At 48.1% G+C, this 15477-nt stretch overlaps 1 protein-coding gene across 8 annotated transcripts in view; it reads right to left on the reverse strand.

Moving 5' to 3' along the window:
- Positions 1-15477, reverse strand: part of FAM53B (family with sequence similarity 53 member B) — a 124584-nt gene that overhangs the window by 61819 nt on the left and 47288 nt on the right. For 5 of the 8 annotated variants that reach the window (XM_074003024.1, XM_045362246.3, XM_045362247.2 and 2 more), the window contains 2 exons: positions 14710-14764; positions 241-1013 (listed from right to left, as the gene is read on the reverse strand). In XM_074003024.1, the coding sequence (XP_073859125.1) occupies positions 241-1013; positions 14710-14749 (813 nt within the window). In that variant the 5' untranslated portion in view covers positions 14750-14764. Of the gene's footprint in view, positions 1-240; positions 1014-5353; positions 5503-14709; positions 14765-15477 lie in introns of those variants that run through there. The other 3 variants (XM_074003026.1, XM_074003025.1, XM_074003023.1) reach the window with 2 other exon arrangements.

Raw genomic sequence — 15477 nt, forward strand, 5'->3', positions numbered from 1 at the left:
TGTACCCCTAGCACTGCACTCACAGTGAAAGGGAATATTTGGTTGTAAATAGAAAGAAATAAACGCTTTTAAAAAACCAACTGGAAATAATCTTTCTTTGAAAAGGATTTTTAAAAGCAAGGAAACTAACCCACTCCTGGGTATTTCTGAAACTGGTGTTCTATGCTTGCCTAGGACGGCCCAGACCCAGCAGAGGCTCCAGTGAGCACCAAGGTGACTCCAGGATGCTGGGGCTCTTACCTGTGCCATCTTGGCAAGGTCTAGAGAAGGCCTCTGCTCTTGCACTTCTTCAGGGCGCCGCCTTTTAACACCGACCTTCTTATCGTTAAGGACACACGGCTGGGAGCGGCTGCGGGAAAGGCCGCTGGAGCGTCTTGCCAGCTCTGGCGTGGAGGCAGGTGTGCTGTTGGCTGAGGGAGGACAGTATTCCACAAAGGAAAACTGCTCATGTGAGCAAGAGAGGGACCGTTGCAGGTCCAGCCGGCCCCCTCCCATGGGGTGCGGGTCAGGGTTCCAGGTGTCACCTGCCTGTCCACACGGGGCTGAGCCTGGCACCCCTTGGCAGGGCTGCCCTCCAAATCGATGGTGGAGTCCTGCCTGGTCGCAGGGTGAGGAGAGCACGTTGGCCCGGGAAGGGAGGCTGAAGCTGGAGCTCCTCTGCATGGTGCTGAAGCCGTTGGAATAGCGCTGGACGCTGCCCCCACTGTAGCAGCGTCTCTTTTCCACAGGAGTCCAGACTTTGGAGCCCAGGGGCCTCCATGATGTCCGGCAGCTGGACATCTCATCGGAAAAGGACAGTGAGCGGCACTGACGCTTGCTAGGGGGTGCTGAGGGGTTCCCGTTGTGGTCGCTGATGCTGAGGTCTTTGATCAGACTGGTCACAGCACAGGCGGTCACTGCCTCCCGGTGCCATAGTGAGTTGTCCTTTTCAGGCAGGCATTCCCAGATGCTGGTGCTCGGTTGGTCAATCTGAAGAGGGCATTTCCTGTCCAGGTCTCGCCATCTGTCATTTTCTGGTTCATAAATGACAAGGAGAAAACAGGATTTGAGAAGGCCTTCGCTCCAGCCCTTTAATATCTCCACACCAACAGCCCGTTTCAAACACAGTATCTTAGAGCCAAAAGGCCCTTAGAAACCATCCAGTCCAACCTCATTTTACAGATGAGAAACTGAGGCTCAGAGAGGAGAAGTGAATCTCAAGGCTTTGAGTTGGAAGTTGGAAGCGGAGCAGGGCCTAGAATCCAGATACACCCCTGGGACTCCTGATATGGTTTTCTTTCCAGTGTACCATACTGTCTCCCAGGAGAATCCAAAGCAATATTTTTCATCCAAAATGCTTTCTCATCTTATGGGTGGGAAACCAACTTGCCCTGAGCCCTGCCCTGGCCAGTAAGAGAGTCAGGACAAGACATACGTTAAGTGCCACTGGGTTCTCTGCAGTTCTCAGGACGGGGACTCGATGCCCTGGCAGAAGACCACAACCAAAGATGTCTCAACACCTCAGATGGCCAAGGCCAAAAGATGGCTGGGGCACTGCCAGGTTAGTTCACCCCAATTCCACCTTGAAAGCCTTTGCTAATAGAAGCTGGAGCTGGTACTGATTTAGATCACCTCCATCAAAATGCTCAACATCGATGTCACCAATGGCTGCCAATCACAGCATTTTCCCTGTGTTCACTCGATTTTTCACTTAAAGCAATTAAAATCTATAAGAACAAGTCTTGGGCTTCACAGACTTAAGGGCACCACTTAAACTTATGTATTCAGGTCTTTACTTGAATACACAAATAAATAACCTATCCTGCTATGAAATGCTACATTTGCACTTGAACCTTTATTTTGTGAAATATTCAAGAACTATTTACTGTTTTTCTACTATGAAATCAGGCACCATGTGGGGAATTTTAGGAGATGCAAAGATAAATTTGACATAGTTCTTGTATTCAAGTCTACAGTATAAAAGCAAAGTTAAGAAATATGCCATGCTGTCAGGGAACAACCTGTTAGTACTATTTTCTCGAACCTATATATATTTATAAATCATGCACATGTGAATGGTTTGAGTCAGTCAAGAGAGGAATACAAGTGAAACCTGAAATGATATTTGGTAGGTATTTAAATGCATGCAGGGTCTCACAGCAATGCAGATCACTTACTGAGCATTCACCTGGGCTGTGTAATCCACACAGCACCCTGAGTGCAGGTACCATCATGGACCAGATCAGGAGACCAAGGTTTGGGGGACACTGAGCAACTAGCCCAAGGCCACAGAGCTAGCACCAGACAGGATGTAAACCCAGCTTAGTCAGGCCCCAGAGCACAGGCCCTTTTCACTACACTGCAGCGCTGAGGCAGACTGCAGGGGAGCCTGACTCTGGCCCTGGCCTTAAGGAGTTTATGGGTCAGGCAAGATGGGCTCAGGCGCAGAAAACTGAGACTTAACCCATGAGTGCTCGAGGCAGCAAGGACTACAAACCTATCTCCTCTACCAGTGGCCACTCCTCAAAGGGCACCAAGAGACACAGCCAGCTGAGCGTCACAAGCAGCAGCTTCTTGACTGACTCAACGGGAATGACCTGTGCAGCCCAAAGGGAGGGCCAGGAGCCCAGAGGAAAAGCTAAGGCACAGCTAACAGTGGTACTCCTTCCTCTTGGGCATCCTGCCAAGGTCATGAGATACAGGTTGAGGGGCTGGGACCCTGGCAGGGGACACTGCTAGAAATTATCCAGAGGCTGTATTCATGGAGGGCCTCATAAGCTGGAGATGCAGGAGAGAAACCTTCCAAAAGCCCAGGCAAGCCAGCTGCAACAAAGCAAGACTGTCGCTAAACATCCAATTCCTTCATCATACATCGTTCATCTCATCTCTGAAATTTCCCAGGGCCTGACCACAGCAGGTCTCAATATCTGCTCCTCCAACTAGACTGGATCAATTACTTCCAAAAACCATCCAACGTACCCCTTCCTGCAAGTTATATTAGGTTGTTCAGACAGGCTTCACCACCAAGGAAACCATTCCCTTTGGGTATTCACCATTCTATTAAATCAGCTTCAACTTGACACTGGTCAGCAGCTGAAAGTCCAATAAACTAATATAAAGTAAAAAAAAATTTTTTTTCAGACAGGACCTGGCTCTGTGGCCCAGGCTGGAGTGCAGTGGCATAATCCCAGCTCACTGCAACCTCCACCTCCCAGATTCAAGCTATTCTGGTGCCTCAGTCTCCTAAGTAGCTGGGATTATGGAAGTGCACCACAAGCCCAGCTAATTTTTGTATTTTTTGTAGACATGGAGTTTCACCATGTTGGCCAGGCTGGTCTCAAACTCCTGGCCTCAAGTGATCCACCCACCTTGGCCTCCCAAAGTGCTGGGATTACAGGCATGAGCCGCCGTGACCGGCTATAAAGTAAAATTAAAGGAAATATAAACTCTTGTTGACAGAGTCACAAATATCCCAGTTATCTAATTTAAAAGAAAACAGAAAGTTATCCTAAGAAAAAAGTGAAGATTTATGTAAGATGATGTTCATCAAAATGATGAGCGATAGCAAAATGGTAAACATAATTAAAACATCTTACAGCAGGGGCTGGTTAAATAAATTATCAAGGAATAACATGGAGCATGAAGAAGCAGAGTTTCAAAGAACATTAAATGATGTCGGGAAATGCTAATAATATAAAGTTGAGCATAAAGAAATAGGATGTAAAACTGTATAGAGGGTGTGATTTCTACTTAGCAAAATATGTCTGTTGTATGTGAAGGTAAGAAGGAAATAAACCAAAATGTTAATAGTGGATCGGCAGACAGCTGGTTGGTTAATTTATTTTTTCTCTTTTGTTTTTCTATAGTCTCCAAATGTTCTGAGAAAAAACGTCTTACCGAGTATGTGGGGGATGTGACCACCAAGCCCACTGGTGCTGTGCCCTTGCTGAACTCAGGAAGTGAGCCAGGGTCAGGGTGGGGGCCCACAGCCCGCCCTCTGCTGAGTTGGCTCCTCTGGGTTTTCAGGAAGTTGCTGTACCAAACGCTGGCCACTAACTTCTCTTTTGAGACAAGGCACTGAGGCACCAGATGGGCCAGGAATGTGGCCGACTGAGGAAAAAACCAACGGGTCTGGCACAGAGCAGCAAGGGTGGCCGGTGCTCACGGAGCCTGAGGCATACTACAGACTGTGTCTCCGCCAGGCCTCGGGGAAACCCGTGAGATGAAAAGGAGTTGATCCCACTCTCAGAGGATGCCATTTTCTATTCCATTTTTGCGCCACTGGCCTGGAATTTTCCCCATCTCTAGGGAAATCATAGAAGAAAGGGAAATCGAGAGGCAGCTAAACCATCCCTCCCATCTGCCCTTCCTTTCCCATGGCCAGCCTGCGATCTTGGTGCTTCTTGAAGGAATCCCTCAGGGCCTCCCTACTCCAGGCCTACCTCTTCACTGCCTCTAGATAACTTCCTGAAGCCCCCACCTATTGTGGCCTATTTGCTTCAGTTGTCACCCACTGCTTCTGGGAAAGAAGACAAGCATTTCAGACTGGCACCCGGGCCCATCTCCTCATCATTTCCCCCAACAAACCCTACACTCCAGGTAGCAAACCTCCTATGACAGTGGAGGTCAGAAAATAATCACATAGAATCAAAACCATCCTTGAAGAATTCCTGAACCAGCCCACAAAGTACACCTCCTCCACCCAGCTTTGTGTAGACAACCCAAAAGGGTAATTCTTATGCACCAGTGATTCTTTATAAAACTAAAGTTTAAGTAACTAGACTGCAGGAGCAAGCACAGGTAAGACCTATATGCAGAAAGGCTGGAAGTCCAACTTGCTGGGCCTTGAGGTAACCACCAAAACCCAGGGACATCAGAGCTGGGTGATGAATTCCTACAGGACCTACTCCTTCTATGTTACAGAGTAAGCTTCTATGGCCTATAAGATTTGTTGTAGGGAAGATTCGAAGAGTCAGTTTTTAACTGTGAAGAGAAGTTGTAGCTTCCCCCAACATCAGCTCTTTCACTCATTCATACCCTTGCAAAGGTCTGGAATGTTCTTTTCCTGCCTTTATCCTCATTTCACCAAGAGTCTCCTCATTTAAAAAGCCAACTCAAAGATCCTCTGAAGATACGCCTTCTCCTAGCTCTGTGATTGTACAGCACAGAGGTACCTGAACTTTATGGATCTGCTTACACATCTACTTCTCCTCCTAAAGCCACAGACTCTCAAGCACAGCCCCAGTGTGGCTCCCCAGTGCCTAGCACAGAGCAAGGCACACAGCAGACCTTAGTCAGTGGTGCATGAATGAGGGAGTGGATTGCAAACTGCAGATAAAAGCTACAAGAGGATGTGGTGTCCCCTTGGACTCACCTGTCTTTTGTCCTTGGCAAAGGTGAGTCTTCCTTGGCCAGGTAAGTCCAACCTGGGCTGTGCCCTGAACTGTCTGCCCCACCTGGGCCATGTGGCCATGTGTGACTCAGCCAGGAGATGGGTTGGCAGAGTCATGTCTAAGACACTCTGAAAATGCAAAGCACTGTTATTGTGTATCAACACCAGCCAGGTGGCCACTTGTTCAGTCTGCAGGCAGATAATATTGTAATTGTTTCTATCTTTATTGCTTTGAGAAGTACAATATGAGAAAAGTAAAAACAATCAAGGCTATGTTTAGCCCTGTGTTTTCCCCATTCGCTCAGGGAACAGAAAGCGATTTGTTGGGTCAGATCACCAGACAAAAGAAACAGGAATAGAAGCTAATTTTTAATGGCAAACTGCCCCAAGCGCTAGGCCCTCACGTCACACCGTACAAAGGGCCTCGGTAGGCCTCCAAGAAGAGGATATGGGGTGCCCCTGCCCCCTCCATTCAGTATCACTTCTGCACAAACAACTATAACTCTTTCAAGTCACAATGGCCATGATGTAGGAGTCTACTGAGCAACAGTCACTTGGTGTAGCGGAAAGGGCAAGGACCTGGGTTCAAACCTCAGCTCTGTTAGTTACTCAGTTCCTCATAGCTATTATGAGAATTAAACAGGCATCTCATACAGGGTATAGAGTAGGCTCTCAAAAGCAGCAGTCATCATAAGGATAATTAACGGTACTGGAAAACGCTCTCCTAGCTGAGGCTTGACTCAACCAGAGCTGCAACTGGGTGCCAGCCTCTGTAGAATCTGGCTGGAATGGAAACCTGGCTTCTCTGACTAGGATTTCTCAAAGTGTGGCTTCCGGGCCACCTACAGGAGCATCCTTTGGGGGTGTTTGTTAAAATGCAGGTTTCTAGACCCCGTCTCTGACTTGGTAAATCAGAATCTCTCTGGGTAGGCATTTGCATCTTAACAAGCTCCCCAGGTTATTTCAATGCAAAAATGTTGAGAAATGCTGTTCTGGAAAGCGGATGACATGGAGAACTGAGTTCTCAAACATCTGTCAGAATGGCAGCCCATCCAGACCATTCAGCCCCACTGCCCCGAAGCTTCAGGAGGATTGACAATTCTGGTCTCTACAAATTTGAATTCATAACATCACTGAAAGTTGGTGTTTTATGTTTCGGTTTGGGCCAATTCCAGGAAGAAGAATGGAGAAGGATCACTTCACCCTTCAAGTACTTAAAAGTTTCACAGGACACGATGAGGATCCTTAGGGCCTCCTTCTCAAGCTACACAACATGCTCTCGATGGAGAGCCACTAGCAAAGGCCTTAGAAGCTAATTTACTCCTGTGAACAAGATGAGTGTGAAGCCTCCCACTTTCCCCCTGAGAACATGCAATGGCCCATCAGCTGTGTCCTAAAGATACACAGAAGGGCCCCCATCCACCTGCAGCCTGACACCAAGCCGCTGGCAGACCTGAGCAGGGCGCAACAGCCCACAGCCTGAGAGCACAGCACCAGCCCATTCAGTTCTATGCTGTGCCTGTTGCTTTAGCCTTTAGGGCATGTAAAGCTTCTCCGTGTCCCCAGTGAGCATTATCTTCACAAGTCTGAAATTATACATACGTGAGAGCATGTGCATTTGTGTGTAGCGCAAACACACATGAGCCTTTGCCTGCAGATGGGAGGGGGAGCCACACAAGCATTCTCGGGCCCAGTTCTCTCACAGTCTTGGACAGACTAGGCTCTTCCAAAGCTGAGGCTTGATGACTGAGCTTGCAGTTTCTGACTTTTGATTATGCCACAAAGAACAGGAGAATGAGATGCCTACATATGCAGAGACAAGGACCCAAATCCCCAAATTTGCACTCACAAGGCTCTGGTCCTGTCACTGTCTGACTAAGAAGGGCAGAAGACTGCTGTGTGCACAGATCCTAGAGCTCGAAGCAAGAAAAACACTCAGAGGAACACGAATGGTATTTGACCTCAAATGTTCTTATTTCCATTTCTACCCTTAAATTTGAAGGAAAATTCCCAGGGCCCCAGATTCTTGGGGGACTATAAGCCTTCATATATTCAAAAGATAGAGGAGCTTTATAGCCCTGGAGAGCTTGTACTATGTTTTCGATGGTGCCTTATGGTCACATAAGTACGCAGAATGTAGTTTCCAGAAAAGGTTAAGCACCTCAAGTACAGACCAAGATACAAAATGCCCCAATTAGCAAGCTTGCTGTCAGATCAGGACCAGCTGACTCATTCTTACATTTCACACCTATCTACTTGTGCTGACAATGAGTATCTCTCCCCTGCCCTGTGGGTTGGGTTGTGTGAACTTGGCCTCAGGGCCACAAAGATTCTATGCTTGGTTTGGGGAGAAGCTCACCAAATCACCAATGGGAAAATCAAGAGAGCCGAGGTGTCTTTCTGAAGGTGGTTTTGCATGGGGGTGCGGGGGACACAAGCAGGGCAATGACATGAGCTCCCCCATGATTGTCTCATCTGTTTTTAAATGGACTTGAGAGCCTCTGGCTCCCTGGAGGGTCTCTTTGCTTATATGACCAGAAGGAGACTCAATTCAGAGCAGTGTCAGGAATGAAAGGTCCTCGGGCTTTGCCTGCCAGGCCTTAGCTTCAGGTCCTGCCCACGCACCTGAGATGGACTGTAAAATGGCAGCTGTGTCTTGGGTTGGGGGACAGCAACACAGGACACCAAGTTCCTCACACAAGGCACAAGGAATTCGGATGGCTAGAGATAGCGCTCCATCAGGACCCACATCCAAGGAAGAAGGCAGGTGGGTCTGCAGGGCTCTGGGAGGTGACAGAGGCTACTAAGGACAAAGTTCAGGGTTCAGAGCCATTACCAGGACCCTGCCCTTACCAGCAGAGTTGTGGTGGCCCATGGCAGCTGCCGCTGCTTCTGGGAAGTCTTTGCTCTTACAAAAAGATGCCCGGTGGGATCCTCAAGGTTAAAAGCCATACCAGATGGGGCACTGGGAACAGGGGCCTCAATCTCACGATCTGCACAAGGTGGAGTAGGCTAGGGTCTCATGACAGCCCTTTCGGTTCTGACCGGGCCTTCCTACTCCACCCCCCAGGCATTCATAAATGTAAGGGAACAGCTAGTATTTGCAATGGCAACAAGAACTCTGAAGGGACAACAAGGTCAGTTTGGGCCATCTCCTCTGGATTTCCAGCCTGATTGTGGGTGTGCACAGAGCATGGGAAACGGGCAGCTGCTGGTGATGCATCTCTCCACTGATGTGCACAACAAAGCTGGGTGCCATTAAACAGATGAGGGAACTGGCGACAGGCAGAGCTTTTCACGAAACTGTCAACAAATGCATATTTACTGTTCATCAGCTAACACTCTAATAGGGTCCTTGCTGAAGCTGAGGAAGAGCATGAATGTGCATCCCAAGCACGTGATTCATCTCATGGGCTGTCACAGCAGTCCCCATCTGACTGATGGGGAGACTGGGCTTCAGAACGATGTCACATCTCCCCCATGGACACACGTCCAGCAAATGACAGAGCTCGGATGTCAAAAGAGTCTGCAGTCCCAAGGTCATGCTCTTGCAGTTGGGCCAGGCTGCCTAACTTGACCATCTCTTCATGTGGAAGGCATGGCACCCAGATAGGCTGGCAGTGGCCATTTCCTGTCCTCTGGCACTATTGTGGTCCCCTCCCCATTAAGTCAGCCCAACCTGGGTAAGAAGGCAGCCCTGGGAAGCTCTGTTTTCACTTGTCACTGGCAACACTTGTCATGTGCCAACCACATTTTACATCTACTTCCATTCTGTGCTTTATTATTCCTCAAACACTGCCTGAAACCAATGAATGGTACAAGGAAGAATTTAAATACCCTACATGGACAAACTATTTTAGAGATTTTTAAAAATCACACATATGACCATCATAAAAATAAAAATAATAAAGCAAACCTTAAAAAATCCTATATACATATACATATATATACACACACACACTTATATATGGATATAATATTTTTTCAATAAAAACAAATCTCATTCTAGCCTATACTGGTTAACACGCAGTCTCTTATTGGAGGACCTGGCCCAATGACCACATTCAAAATGGTTGTCTCTGCAAAACAGGAAAAGTGGCAGAGACCAAAAATTGGGCCTGAGAAGCTCTGATTTTGTTATTGCTGTCATTCATTTTGATTCATTCATTTGTTTATTTGTTCTAAGAATCAAAAACACTCAAGCTCTGATGGCCACCCTTTTCCTACAACGTGCAATCACTTTCCACTTTCCATGACAAACAGTGGCTGAGTTTAAAGACGAAAGCTACCAAATCTCAAAGCAAAATCTTTTAGTCCTCCCCAGCTCAACACAGCCAACTGGTTTACCCTGTAGAAATTAATACAGAGAGTGCCCCAGGGAACAACCCTTTTATGTACAGAGTAGACTTTAACAGCCAAGTAATTAAACCCTGAAAGTAAGAGCTTATAATTAAAATGCGGACAAACCTGAACTGGGGCGGCACAAGGAGGGCTGCTATAATATTTTTACAATTCCTTTTTATACATAATGTATGATCCTTCTGCTCAAGTTTCCTCTATGTTCTTTGCCTGTGAAATAATTTACATTAATAAATAATTTATTACCATAACTCCTAAAGTAATTATGGGTTTCCATCCAATTTTTTTTAGCACATGAATTGTTTTGTTCTCTGTCCACTGACTTGTATTTACAAGACTTTTCCTAGTAGCCTTTTTAAAATAATTGGTATTGCCTTCGCTTTCTTACATATGAGTGATTTCCAGGTCTCCTCCTTGCCTGAGTGCTGAGGAAAATGGAATGTGTGGTGCCCATTGTCCCTACAATACAAATGCACTGAATGGCTGCAATTAGCCAAGGGTGGTGAATGGAGACTGCGTTCACTCCACTTGCCTGTTTCACCAAAAAAGATTAAACTAGTACACGTGTGACCCTGGGTCCCCCACTGCAAATGGCAGAAGATGTGGAGGGAGCCTGGACTGAGAGTCCACATGTGGCCCTGCTTCTCCCCACACAGGATGACTCTCAGCCACAGCCCGGGCCCCTCTTTGTACCCACTAGAAATCAGAGTCAGGAGCAAGGGCTGGCTCCCTCGCCCAGTCGGCTGACCAGTGGGTGGGCCGCACCACGGAGCTGCCACCTGACCTATGTTTCCTGTGTTGAGAGCACAAGAACCAGTCTTATAAATGGCTCTTTCCCAGAGCAGCTTTGTAGAGGAAATTCCATTTCAGCAAAGAAGGTGAGCTGGGGATGCTCTGGGAGATGAGAAAGGAAGCCAAGAGTCAAAACAGCCTCTGCTGGCAGGAGCCCTGTGGTGGGGACTGAGCTGGCACCCTAATAAGGGGCACTCAATCCTGGTGCAGGGCTGGCTGGGCAGTGCTCAGCTCTACCCTCTCTGCTTCTCCCATCCACACTCCATGCTGGCTTTGTTCTCTCTTCCACACTAAGAAGCACAAAACCACTTCTCTGTATCAAGTTCCTAAACTGGGGTAGGGGATAAGAGTGGGGAGGGGCCTGGTATCCAGCTTGCAATCACAGGGCGTGAAGTGCTTTTAATTAAAAAAATAAATAAAAAGCATAGGCCAGGCGCGGTGGCTCACACCTGTAATCCCAGTACTTTGGGAGGCTGAGGTGGGTGGATAACCTGGGGTCAAGAGTTCAAGACCACCCTGACCAATTTGGTGAAACCCCATCTCTACTAGAAATACAAAAATTAGCCAGGCATGGTGGCAGACGCCTGTAATTCCAGCCACTCGGGAGGCTGAGGCAGAAGAATTGCTTGAACCTAGGAGGTGGAGGTTGCCCTGAGCCAAGACTGCACCAGTGCACTCCAGCCTAGGAGAAAGAGCGAGACTCCATCTCAAAAAAAAACAAACAAAAAAAATAAATAAAATTAAAAAGGCATTGTTGTGAGTATTCGATTTATATTAGTTACGTGTTTTATCTAAGTGGGTGCAGAGGAGGCTGAGCTACTTGAAACGGTGGCATTTTAAGAAGTGACCAGGGTGCTGTGCTCCTTGCTCTACTGCACTTGCCCAGATTTTCTGCAGAACATTCGGGAAATTTGAACTCATACTGGCTTCCAGCGAGGACCCTGGCATGGGGCTCAGGAGGAAAAAATCCTGAGTCACAGGACTAACTGTCCCCAGCTCTCATGGGAGAATTCCACTGATCAGCACCAGAACATGAATCTTTTATCTTCAGGAGACAGGCTGGGGGTTGGTGATTATGATAATTTGGTGTTTTATCTTTGCACAGCATTGTCAAGAGCTAGAAGGGCCCAAAACCCTCTTGAAAAGTCCAGCCGGCCCCTCAGAGTATTCTCTTCCCCACTGTTGAAAAGCAGGCATGCCAGGCGCGGTGGCTCACGCCTGTAATCCTAGCACTTTGTGAGGCTGAGGCAGGCAGATCACGAGGCCAGGAGATCAAGACCATCCTGGCCAACATGATGAAACCCCGTCTCTATTAAAAATACAAAAATAAGCTGGGCGTGGTGGCACACGCTTGTAATCCCAGCTACTTAGGAGGCTGAAGCAGGAGAACTGCTTGAACCCAGGAGGTGGAGGTTGCAGTGGGCCAAGATCATGCCACTGTACTCCAGCCTGGCGACAGTGGGACTGTCTCAAAAAAAAAAAAAAAAAAGAAAAAAAAGAAAGAAAGAAAAGAAAAGCAGGTACACCTCTGATGAAATCTTGCTGCCTGGGGTGCACTCCCAGTTCACGGAGCACCAGAAGGGCTGGAGAGGTAACCTGAGCTTCCACTAGACAGAGTGTACAGGGTAAGGCTCCTGACTGTTGACCCCTCTCTCCCAGCAAGTGCAGGAAAGGGACAGAGGCAGGAGGGAGGATGTGCGCTAGTGTGTGGCCGTCACCTTAAATCCCCACAATCTGCAAGGTGAGGAAACCTAGCCAGGAAGACGGGGTGGTATCCCCATAGTTCAAGGGCCTCCACATCTCGTGGAAGTTGGCCTAAGCAGCGCGGAATTCACTGTTCATTGATCTTTCTCCTCCACCAGACAGAAACCTCCCTGAGGGAAGGGGCAGGGTCTGATCCACTCTATCCCTCACCAGGGGCCTGACACACAGCAGGTGCTCAAGTCGTATCTATGACAGCACGTCACTGCAAATGAAACAAAATGCGGTCAGTGAAACACCTCAGTGATGCACAGCCATGCAGGTCAGGGTTTTCCTGAATCAGGGAGGGGCTGAGCAACAGAAAGATGAGGCCCATAGACAGACAGCAGCAGAGGAGAACGAGGGGATTCCAAAGACCTCCCACCAGTACAACGGCTCCCCGCTTCTCCCTCTGCTGCCTCGTAGTGCCCTGGCACTGTCCCACAGAGCAGAAGGAAGACAGGACCATGCTGAAGAGGAGAAGAGCCTGGGACGGAGGCACTGGGACCCCGCCAGCACTTCCTAAAGAGTCACTCTGTAAACAGGAGTCTGGAGACACAGCGTAGTCCCTCCTGGAAACCACGGCCTCCCCGGTAGAAAGCAGGTTGCTGGGCTCCGCAGCCTCCGATAGATTCTCCTGGGCCATCTGGGCTTTTCCCCACAGACCTCCTCTCCCCGGGGCCTCTGCCTTGGTCTCTGGGCCTCAAGACCTGCCCCTACAAGGGTGAGTCTCTCTGCCATCACAAACCCACCACACATTCACCTTATTATAACTTACATAGTGCAAAGACTAGAAATCCTTGAAATAAAGACCAACATCTCCACAACCCAGTTTACTGGTCTGGCCCGGTTGACAGCTAAAGTTTAGGCAGGGTTGAAGGTTTGGGCATGCCAGGGCCTCTCTCTCTTTCCCAGCATGACACAGGAAGGAAGCTCAAAGGTGAGGCTGTCCCAGGAAGCAGGCAATGAGGCAGGCTTCTGAGCTATGTGTCTGGGGCACTGAGGGTTTGCTGAAAGCCGTAAACCATGGGGGCGGTATTCAATCCTGTGGGGACGGGCCTCCGAAGTATGTCATACAGAAAACCAGGGCCAGCTGATCTCCCTGTCTCCATCTTCTTCAGCGGCAGCATCAAGAGCACCGCCACATGTCCCAGAGCCATGGCATATGGTTGAGAAGAAAACAATCTCCCTTCATCGCCCACCTGAGTCCAACTCTGCCTACTGAGGGAGCTTGCAGAGGGCCACCTCACTAGACCTCAGTTCTCCCGTATGTGCATGAAGCCGCTGGCAGAGCCAGCGGGGCCCGGCATGTACGAAGCCTGGCACAGGGCTCAATCTAACATATCGCCTCATCTACAGCAACTGTATCTGAAGAAGAAAAACAAAACACCTCACGTGCAGGAAGGACCGAGAAGGAAAGGCAAGGGAAACTCTGAGGTCTGACCAAAGTAACCTTCGAATCTGAAAGCCCACAGTCGTCATCCATCATCCAAGAGTGGTTTCTGAGTCCACATAGACATTACAGAAACTCATCCGGCAAGACGTCCCCAAAGGTGGGTAAGGAGAGCCACAGAGGGACACTGAGAGGTCAAACAATGCCCAATCACCTGAGGCATCAAGAAATCAACATAATCAATGGTCATCTTTTTTGCCCCCTACAAAAAACAGTAATTCACACTTGCACAGAAACAGAAGATCAAGGCAATCTCCTCTGGAAGGCATGTCAGCAAAATGAATCAAGAGCCTTAAAAATGTCCCTGCCCTCCAGCCTGTCTATTCCACTCCTGTAAACTATCCTAGCAAATCATCTCAAAGGCAGACAAGGAGTTAGGCACTTACACAGTCACTGTTCATCACAACAGCAAATAAAACAGCCCCTTGACCCACCAGCCTAGATGTAGTTACATCACTAAAGACATCCTGACACACTTACCACACAATGCGGCACTGTAAACCATTAACATGCATGGAATGAACAATTTTAATGCTGTGGGAAGATGATGGTAACTACTCCAAGTGAAAAAAGCAAACGAATATAGTTTTACATAATTATATGTTCATTGTGCAGTGGGCTATATAAAAAATGCTAAGAACATAAACATACACAAAAACATCAACAGTAACTCTCCCTGGGCACTGGAGCTATGAGAGATTTTTACTGCATACTTTACACTATTGTGCATTTTCTGAATGAAAAAAAATCAACATGAATTACTTTAATCATCAGACAGAAATTCTCAGTGTTGGAGTTGTAAACCACACATTAGTGCCCGTCCCTTCACTCAGGCGCCATAGGGGACCAAAATAGTTAAAACACACAGAAGAGTCCCGGGGCTGCTCTTTTTGAACTTGTGTCCAGAAAGTGCTTTGAGCGTCTCACCTGGAGGACTCAGACCCTGGCTGGAAGGACTAGGAGGACAGCTTCCAGGACGGCCTTGAGTACTTACCCATAATTCCACAAGAGAAAAGTGTAGGTCCTTGACTCATCTTCTTTGGCGTGTGCTGAAAACAACCAGAAAAGCTATTCACTCTTCAAATCATAGGAAGCATGTTTTGCACTGACTCTCTACTGATCCCTTCTAAAGTCACAATAAAAGGGTGACTGTCCTTTGCCAATGTCAGATCAGGGAAAGGAGGAAAAGGTATTCAAAGAGAAAACATCTGCACAGAATTAGGCCCAGACTTTTTGTCCCAAGTCTCTAGTGAGTTATGGAGTCCATTGAGTTAATGGGCTTTGAAAACACACAGAAAGCCCCATCACTTCTGACATGAGGGGATTTTTCCACATAAGAGATGTGGAGGCGGCCCAGGGGCAGGATGGATGGTAAACAGTGGAACAAGCTTCCTTGAGCTGGGCTGAGAAGAGACCAAAAGAGGAGGGGACCTCCCTGGGGACACGAAGAACCTCAAGTAGGGAGCAGAGGGCCCCAGGTCCGACTCCGAGACCCCTCCCTTCCAGATCCAGGGAGAACAGCTCTCCTGCTCTGGTGAGAAGCATGGGGAGAGCTCAGAAGGGCTGGCCTCTGCTCTGCAGACTGTTTTGTGGCTACACTGAGGCCCCCTGAGGCATTTTCTCTGAACTGAAACAGAAACTCAAGGGTTATACTTGGTCTCAACATAACAGCGATGGCTTTTGAACTCCTTGGCACTGTATTTCCACAATAGTTTCCTTTCCACTGTAAACATTCTACATCTTTCCTGATGCCCCCCGCCTA

Source organism: Macaca fascicularis, chromosome 9 (assembly GCF_037993035.2).
Source record: "Macaca fascicularis isolate 582-1 chromosome 9, T2T-MFA8v1.1".
Taxonomy (NCBI): domain Eukaryota; kingdom Metazoa; phylum Chordata; class Mammalia; order Primates; family Cercopithecidae; genus Macaca; species Macaca fascicularis.